Raw genomic sequence first — 8,808 nt, 5'->3', positions numbered from 1 at the left:
GACAGTAGAGGGAGGGAAGATGGCGGAGGTGGTGAGTCCGGTGCCCGGGGCGGGGCGGAGGGAGCCAGGGGAGGTGGGTAGAGCCCGAGGCCCCCCAGTAGCCGACCCTGGCGCCGCGCTGTCTCCCCAGGGGGAGATAATCGAGGGCTGCCGCCTGCCCGTGCTGCGGCGGAACCAGGACAACGAAGATGAGTGGCGTGAGTGACGTCGGGGGGCGGGGCTAAGGAACCTGAGGGCGAGGGGCGGGGGGAGAGTCAACCGAACCCCGGGGAGGGGGTGGGGCCTCTAGAATCCTGGAGCGGGCGGGGCGCAGATACTCAGGAGGGGCGTGGCTTTTAGCCTTTAGAGCTGGACAAGGCAGGGCTTGAAGAGGGGATGGCACTTGGTGACTAACCGGGGCTTGAGAGAGCGGTTCCAAGTGCTGGGGCTTTAGGGTTCGGGCCTGGTGGTGGAGTTCAAGTCGTAGGAGGGTGGAGCTTCATGGCCTGGCCCGTCTAAGGCCCTTGCCTTTGCTGGTCCCACAGCCCTCGCTGAGATTCTGAGCGTGAAGGACATCAGTGGCCGGAAGCTTTTCTACGTCCATTACATTGATTGTGAGTTCTGGGCCGGGATGAGGTGGGGCTGGAGGGTTGGGGGGCAGCCTCTGGCACTCCTTCCTGAGCCATCCCCACTGCTGCAGTCAACAAACGCCTGGATGAATGGGTGACCCACGAGCGGCTGGACCTGAAGAAGATCCAGTTCCCCAAGAAAGAGGCCAAGACCCCCACCAAGAACGGACTTCCTGGGTCCCGACCCGGCTCTCCAGAGAGAGAGGTGGTGAGTAGGTCCCCTGCTTCACCTCTTCTCTCCTGCATACGTTTCAAATCTCTTGGCCTCAGTGGCTCCCAGATGGGCAAGAGGCTGTGCCCTCCCACCCTGGCTTCAGCTTGTAAAGGATGGGGGCCAAACTGCAGATGTAGCTTCCAGAGTCCAGTGGCTGTACCTGTGTCCTTGAGAGGGCAGAGGGTGGGGTTTGATCACTCCATGCCGAGAGGGCCCTACTCCCCTTCCCCATCCCACCACCATCCCAGCCCCAGAGGAAGACCCTGGACCTATCTCTACAGCCGGCCTCCGCCCAGGCCAGCGGGAAGACCTTGCCAATCCCGGTTCAGATCACACTCCGCTTCAACCTGCCCAAGGAGCGGGAGGCCATTCCCGGTGGCGAGCCCGACCAGCCGCTCTCCTCCAGCTCCTGCCTGCAGCCCAACCACCGCTCAACGGTACCCTCAGCAATTCCAGGGACCTTGCTTTCCTCTCAGGTCCCGCCTTCTCTACCTTCTGACCCACCTGTCCTGGTTTCTCTCTGCAGAAACGGAAGGTGGAGGTGGTTTCACCAGCAACTCCAGTGCCCAGCGAGACAGCCCCAGCCTCAGTTTTCCCCCAGGTGAGTCCCTCAAGCCATCTCTTCTGCCCTTCTACTCTCTGGTAGCCCCTTTTGGGCTCACCTCACAGCCACCCCTTCTGTCCCTTCCCTATCATTTGCAGAATGGATCAGCCCGGAGGGCAGTGGCAGCTCAGCCTGGGCGGAAGCGGAAATCGAATTGCTTGGGCACTGATGAGGTAGGTCTGGGGAGGAGGGAAGCTGGGTGAAACGAAGGGGACATAAGGAAGGCATGGGGTTCAGTGACTACTTTAAAAATGAACAAGGGGTACTGGGCAGAAATGGTGTTGGAATTAGGAGTGAGGCGGAACTGATTCAGATCCGGCACTAGGTGATCTTTGTCACCTTCCAGGTGAAAATCATCCAAGTCTTGGTTTCTTCAGTTGGCAAGTGGGGATTACAATACCTCCCCTAGGAGGGTTGCTGTTAGGTTTGGACAGGGAAACGTGTGGAAGGGCTGTGAGTTGTAGAGTGTGCTGCTTGAGTTGTCTTCTATAACCTGGTATCTTTCACGGGCCCTGGGCAGGACTCCCAGGACAGCTCAGATGGAATCCCGTCCGCTCCTCGCATGACTGGGAGCCTGGTATCTGACCGGAGCCACGACGACATCGTCACCCGGATGAAGAACATCGAGTGCATCGAGCTGGGCCGGCACCGCCTCAAGCCGTGGTACTTCTCCCCGTACCCACAGGAGCTCACCGCGCTGCCCGTCCTCTACCTCTGCGAGTTCTGCCTCAAGTATGGCCGAAGCCTCAAGTGTCTGCAGCGTCACTTGGTATGAGGAGTCCCAGGGGTCACCCTCCCAGCAGCCCCCGCCTCACCTCAGCCCGTGTGCCTGATTCTCCTCTCTTCCTCAGACCAAGTGTGACCTGCGACATCCTCCAGGCAACGAGATCTACCGCAAGGGCACCATCTCCTTCTTTGAGATTGACGGACGTAAGAACAAGGTCAGTGGCTGAGGGGCAGTGGGAAGTCTTTGGTGCCGGGAGTCTGGGGGAGTCGAGTGAGCAGCTTCTTCCAGCTCAGGAAGACACTGACCGTTACAGCTAACAGATCTCTTCACCGCATTTACTGCATTCCTGCCGTAGGGTCGGTGCTGGTAGATACAGAGTGACCAGGAATTTGGCAAAATCTCTGTTCTCTGAGAGCTCACAAGGGAAGACAAACAGGCCAGTAGCAGTTTGGATCCCAGTGGGATATGTTTCATGAGAAAAGTGGGCTGTCAGGATCCCAGGGTGATCAGCAAGGCTTCAGAGAGGAGGTAACCTCTGAACCTTGACAAAAGGGTAGGGTGGGTACAGGAATCCCCAACAGTGGGTTCTGAAGGGCAGGAGTGGACGTACTGGCATTGCCCAGGGACCCTGCAGGTTCAGTTTCAGACCACCATGATAAGTTGAATGTCAAAATAAAGCAGTCACGCAAGTTTTTCTGGTTTCCCAGACTATATAAAAGGTATATTTACACCGTGCCATAGTCTATTAAGGGTGCAATAACAGTATCTAAAAAAATTACAGTCATAACATCAAGAATCACTGATTACCATAACAAATACAATAATAATGAAAAGGTTTGGAATATTATTGCAAGAATTATGAAAAGGTGACAGAGATATGACATGAGCAAATGCTGGTGGAAAAATGGCACTGATAAACTCAAGGCAGGGTTGCCACAAACCTTTGTTAAAAGAAAAATGCAATGTCTGTGAAAGTCAGTAAAATGAGGTGTGCCTGTGCAGACAGTGAGCATCGAAGAGCTGTCCTTCCAGCTGGAGCACAAGACAGGATGAGGGAAGGCTCTGTTACAAGGACAGAGTTTAGGTGGTGAGATTGAGGTCAGCTGGCAAAGGGGGACACTACAGGTCTGGGGCTTCATACTTGCCTTAGTCTGGCTGTGAGGAGGAAGAAGGGAATAGCCTGCAAGGACCTTTAAGAGTGAAAGGCCTCCATCCCTGGGGCCTGGAGGGCGGAGGGGTAGGGACAAGCACTGACTCACAGGAGAGAGCTCTGGCTTGAGTGCTGGGGGAGCTTAAGAGAAAGATGTTGCTTTAACCACTGTTAACTGTGTTAGGTGTGGGCTTGGGCGTCCAAGTGGCCATGCCTAGCAGGTGCTTAAAAAGCCTCCGGTGAAATGCAGGAGAGTTGTGAGCATGGAGTATAGTAGCAAGATGAATTTTACTGGGGCAGCCCTTGAGAGACCCCCGACTTCTTCACCCATGTTGTAGACGAGCAGATGTGTTTTCAGGAGGTGTGACTAGGCAAGAGAGTACTGTGGCTTTTTGACAGCCGGAATCCTGAGACTGTCACACAGGCAGAGCTTTTCTCATAAGCCTTGGTCAGTCTTCCTGGGGCGGGGGGGGGTGTACACCAGTCAGTTTGTTGACTGGTAACTGTGGCAAAGGGCAGTGGAGGGCTTCCAGGCCAGTTAGGTGGAGGTGCGGGAAGTAGGGGCAAACCTGCCCAGCTCACCAGGAGGTGGGTGCTTGAATACCATCACAGCTGGAACAGGGACTCCTGGACACTAAGAAGGGCCTGTGCCTAGGGACAGCCTGGCCCATGGACGGGCTCAAGCCCCAGGGAGGAAGGCTCATCCCTTTTCAGCCCGGAGGACAAAGAAGGTCCAGGCTGATGCCAGCCTGACGGCCACGCTCCAGGAGAGCCACCCGGGTTGGTGACAGACCTTGTCTTTTGCAGAGTTACTCCCAAAACCTGTGTCTTCTGGCTAAGTGTTTCCTCGACCACAAGACATTGTACTATGACACAGACCCTTTCCTCTTCTACGTCATGACAGAGTACGACTGCAAGGGCTTCCATATAGTGGGCTACTTCTCCAAGGTGAGTGCTCCTGCAGGCGGTTCCTCAGTCCTGCTCTGAGCTGGGTCCCTCCCCTCACACTCACTTTGGCCTGTCTTTTCCAGGAAAAGGAATCCACGGAAGACTACAACGTGGCCTGCATCCTGACCCTGCCCCCCTACCAGCGCCGGGGCTACGGCAAGCTGCTGATCGAGTTCAGTGAGTACGCGTGCTGCTGGCCAGGACTGGGGCTGGAGCAGGGAGGCCCCAGGGGCTGCTGTGTTCCCAGCCCTGGCCTTGCAGTCCAGTCACCAGGGGAACTGGCCAGAAACAAAGGTGGGACCCTCCCAGGGTTCTCTCCGTTCTGGGGTGATTCCTGTGCTTGTCTGCACTAGGCTCTCAGTCCCTCGTAGTTCCTTGGCCACGGTGCTGAGCACCACTCAGCTTTTCCCAAATCTGACTCATTAGTCCCTGCCCAGGGCCATGGGCAGAAGCTGAGTGAGCCACTCTTGCTCAGCTGTCTGGTCCTGTGCAGTTGTACACGTTCCTGGGCAAGGACCTGTGGCTCAGTTCCCCACTTGTTGCCTAAGCCTTGCGGACAGTGGATGTCACATCAACATGACTCACAGGGGATCTGGCCTCTGCCCCTCGTCAAATGTGAACTCTGCACTGGCCTCCAAGGCCCCCTCCACTGCCCAGCCTCCGCCCCTCATTCTGTTCACCTCACCATTCACTGCACCCTTGGGATAACCAAGCTCTAACCTGGGAGATGAGGAGGGAGCCTTGGCTCCCTGATGAAGACGTGGAGCCCTGACTTGATCATGGATCACCTTGAGAAGTTTTACTGGTAGAAAGATGCCAAGATGGGGTCACATCTTCAGGAAGCCCTCCGCCTGGCAGGGCAGGAGGATGCTTAGGAAACTCAGCTTAAGCCTTGGAGCTCAGACCCAGTGGAGACGGGATGTGTGCGGGGCCACCAAGGAAACGTGCTCATTGCACCTGGCAGGAGCGGACCGGATACCGGAAGCACCAGTCCAGGCAGCTCCTGAGGGCGGGGGGTGTTCACTGGGAGGGGCCAGGAGTCCCTGCCACTGAGGAGGCAAGTGTGGCCTCCAGCTGATCGGTCAGGACTCTGCACGCCCTCCCAGCAAAGCTGCGTGAGAACTCCAGTGTGCCCCTTCTCTCTTCCCTGCTTCCTGCCTCCAAAGCAGAGGCCTCTCTGTCCTCCCCACCAGGCTGCCTGGTGGAAGTCACAGGAGGCTGGGCAAGAGGGTCAGACTGGCTAATAAAGATGTATCAAGGGGAAAGCAGAGAGGCTATGCTCCAACACAAGGCTTGTGATGACTGAGGGTGAAGAAGGGCTTCTAGAAATAGTGGAGACATCTCAGGGCCCTGATGGGAAAAATGAACTCTGTCCAACAGACGTGAAACCACTCAGTGCTTTGCAGGGCCCGAGGGTCTCACCAGGAACTGCCTGCCAGTGCCCAGTGGTCGCTAGGGTAGAGGAGGGCAGAGCAGTCGAATTGGGAGGGAAAAAGCCCTGGCAAAGGCAGTTACTGCTGAGGAATGGCCTCCTCTGACTGGGAAGTGATTTGGCATCACTCTCCTTACTTCCTCCCAGCCACCCAGCCTGGTCTTAGAGCCGCTGATGCTTCTCTGCTGACAGCTGGGGGACTGTTGTGACTGAGAATCTGAGCATCCTCAGGCCTGGACCAGAGGTGGGGCCTGGCCCACTTCTCTCTTCACATATCCAGACAGAGAGTCTGGTAGGACCGAGGAAAACTGGAGGCACTTTCCACAAGCCATTGTCTGCATTTCCCCATCCCACCTGTAAGCCCTTGCTGGCTCCTGGTTGACTGTAGCTTCAGCACACAGCTGAAGAGTAGGCGTGCTAGTCCTTTACAAGGAAACTAAGGCAGCAAACAGACAAGCCACATACCCAGGCCACAGAACCACCACGTGGCAGGCCCAAGACAGGACCATGCGGTCTACCCGGTCACCTGCGTTCTTAGACACTAGTGGCATAATATTGTGATTGTTTATCCACCTCCTCCTGCTTCATTGCTTTAGGCTACGAACTCTCCAAAGTGGAAGGGAAAACGGGGACCCCCGAGAAGCCCCTCTCGGACCTTGGCCTCCTGTCCTACCGAAGCTACTGGTCCCAGACCATCCTGGAGATCTTGATGGGGTTGAAGTCAGAGAGTGGGGAGAGGCCACAGATCACCATCAAGTGAGCCTGGCCCTGCCTACCCGGGGGTGCATGGCATGACCTGTTTCTGGGCTTTCTCACTCCTCGGGCTACTGGGGCCTGGGGCAGAGATGGAGGCCCCCAGGGGATCTGATCTTTGCCCTCCCACAGTGAGATCAGTGAAATTACCAGCATCAAGAAGGAGGATGTCATATCCACTCTACAGTACCTCAACCTCATCAACTACTACAAGGTAGGGAGGCAGGCAGGGGGAGACAGGTGTGTGCAGGGATGCCGAGTGCAGGCCCCGTGTGGGCTGACCTGCCTGGCCCCATCTCCTGTCCAGGGCCAGTATATCCTTACCCTGTCAGAGGACATCGTGGATGGGCACGAACGGGCTATGCTCAAACGGCTTCTTCGGATCGACTCCAAGTGTCTGCACTTCACTCCCAAGGACTGGAGCAAGAGGGGAAAGTGGTGACCGGACACTGCCCTGGGAGTGCCGGCAAAGGCAGAACTGAAGCTGGCAGCCATCCCGCCCCCACTGGGGTCTCCAAGAGGCACACCAAGGGAAACGGCTGAGGACCACTCCAAAAGGAGAGGACGGGCCTGGTCAAGGCCGGCTGGTGCCTAGCACCAAGGCGAGCTCAGGGCTCACGTCAACTCCACGGTCAGCTGGCTGTAGGCCCAGGCCTGCTGTGAACCAGGGACCAGAGGGAGCCAGGCAGCTGTGTATAGTAAGATGGGGGGGCGGGGGTGCCTTGTACAGAGGACTGGCGGCTGTACAAATTTCTTTTGTAAAGTAGGAGCTGGGTTGTGGTGGGTACTGGCTGCAAAATTCTGGCCTCTTCTGCCCCATTGCCCCCTGGCAATAAATTGTTTCTAGAGGTCAGAGCTATGGAAGGTTCTTATGGGAGAAGGGGCAGTGCTGGCAGACTCACAGGTTCTGTGAAAAGCTCCTTTATTGGGTGAAGGACTCTGGCTTCACACTGAAGAAGAGGTTTACTGGGGTGAGGGGTTCGGTGGCTTTCAGTGTCAAGTTCTGGTTCTCAGTCTTCGGGTACCTGTGCGTGAATCTGTAATAGGAATCACCTCTACTATTGGATTTCTGCAGTGTAGTGACTGGGTGGCCCAGATATTCAGAATCATAGTCCTTCTAGAAGGCCAGAGAAGAGTGCTAGGGAAGCCATGCTGCCCCTACCCAGTCTAATCTTCCAGTCAGACCGGGTCTCCATCTGCTACATTGTTCCCCCCAGCCCCAAAGCCCCCAAATTGACTCTGGTAGGTGCGGGGGGTGGGGGTGGGTGTTAGATAAAGCCTGGGAGGGAGAGGGCCTATCCATCTACTCACCGCGGCAGCGAGGCTGGGCCAGCTTAGGGCCCCTCGCAGTTTGGCATCCGGACCAGGGATAGATTCCAGGCCCCATACGGTGAAGCTGCTGAAACTGGCTGTGGCTCCCATAAAGCGGTCCTGGGGACGGGAATGGGCCCCGGCTCAGCCTCGGGGCTGCGGTTCCCACCCGCGCTCCCTTCCAACCCTATCCCCCAGTGCTCACGAAGTCTCGCTCCAGCGCCTCTGGGGGTTCCACCAGTTCCTGCTCCTCTCGCTCGTGGTCATCCTGCTTCCCCACCAACACCTCTGGCTTCTCTTCTGTCATCACATAACCCACGAAGCCGGGCGGGACCACCACCTCCTCGCCACGTAGACTACGGCCCCGAAACGACGCTTCTAGTCCTGGAGGAGGTAGGCGTAGGGAGGGCCTCAGTGAGGATCTGATCCAGGCCTAAGGGAGCAAGCCCGGTAGCGGTCCTCCCGCCGCCTCCGGTGGACAACGATCCCCAGGAGGCCTTGCGCCGCTCCTCGCGGAGGAGAGCGCGGTGCCGGCGCGGGGGCTGCCGGGAGCCGTAGTCCGGCCGCGAGAGCTCACCGTCGGGACCCAGGCGGATGGCTGGGGTGAAGAAGCGCCCCACCGGGGTGGGCCGGTTAACCGGAACCTCGCAGGGGAGAAGGTGCAGTGAGACGGGGGCGGAATCGCGCAGTGTATCAGGGCGCAGGTGGACGCGGCGTTTGTCGATGGCTTCCTCGTAGCTGTTCTCCATAGTCCGTCGCGCCTCCGCAGCTCGCAGGCAAAAGCCAAAGCTGGCGCGTAAAGCGCGCGGAGCCTGTCGGGGGCTGTCAGCACAGAGCCTCGTGGGAAGCGTAGTTCTTCTCTGAGGCGCCTCTGCAATCCTGCCTCCCGGCGTTCCAGTCCCAGGGTTTTTTCTTGAATTTCCCCCCCCCCCAGAAATACATTCTTACTGTAAAAAATTAAAACGATCTGTAAGAGTACACTTTTTACATTGACTAGTACAAAGTGTTGTGCTTTGTGGTGTATGTTTAACTACATACACCACAAACAAAGAAGGGATTCC

The 8,808-nt window shown here is 57.1% G+C and overlaps 2 protein-coding genes across 6 annotated transcripts; one reads left to right on the top strand and one right to left on the bottom strand.

Annotated features, from left to right (window-relative positions):
* On the top strand, positions 1–7,289 carry KAT5 (lysine acetyltransferase 5). Of its 4 annotated transcripts, XM_081532354.1 has the most exons (14): positions 1–31; positions 131–197; positions 525–593; positions 680–816; positions 1,104–1,259; positions 1,349–1,423; positions 1,525–1,599; positions 1,947–2,195; positions 2,278–2,367; positions 4,111–4,251; positions 4,335–4,428; positions 6,280–6,439; positions 6,569–6,650; positions 6,744–7,289. In XM_081532354.1, the coding sequence occupies exons 1-14, from the start codon at positions 20–22 to the stop codon at positions 6,876–6,878; spliced, it is 1,542 nt and encodes a 513-aa protein (XP_081388480.1). In that variant the 5' UTR covers positions 1–19; the 3' UTR covers positions 6,879–7,289. The 4 variants fall into 4 exon arrangements, with proteins under 4 accessions (XP_081388480.1, XP_081388482.1, XP_081388478.1 ...); XM_081532356.1 differs by lacking the exon at positions 1,104–1,259; XM_081532352.1 differs by having other exon boundaries at positions 1–197.
* Positions 7,290–7,344: 55 nt separating this feature from the next.
* On the bottom strand, positions 7,345–8,525 carry RNASEH2C (ribonuclease H2 subunit C). 2 transcript variants are annotated; one of them, XM_081532357.1, is made up of 4 exons: positions 8,325–8,525; positions 7,953–8,131; positions 7,748–7,867; positions 7,345–7,473 (listed from the first exon to the last, which is right to left on the bottom strand). In XM_081532357.1, the coding sequence occupies exons 1-4, from the start codon at positions 8,494–8,496 to the stop codon at positions 7,447–7,449; spliced, it is 498 nt and encodes a 165-aa protein (XP_081388483.1). In that variant the 5' UTR covers positions 8,497–8,525; the 3' UTR covers positions 7,345–7,446. The 2 variants fall into 2 exon arrangements, with proteins under 2 accessions (XP_081388483.1, XP_081388485.1); XM_081532359.1 differs by having other exon boundaries at positions 7,345–7,461.
* Positions 8,526–8,808: the final 283 nt, after the last annotated feature.

This window comes from Giraffa tippelskirchi, chromosome 10 (assembly GCF_054371585.1).
Source record: "Giraffa tippelskirchi isolate mGirTip1 chromosome 10, T2T-mGirTip1v1.2.pri, whole genome shotgun sequence".
NCBI lineage: Eukaryota > Metazoa > Chordata > Mammalia > Artiodactyla > Giraffidae > Giraffa > Giraffa tippelskirchi.
This window is presented reverse-complemented; position numbering and strand designations above follow the sequence as displayed.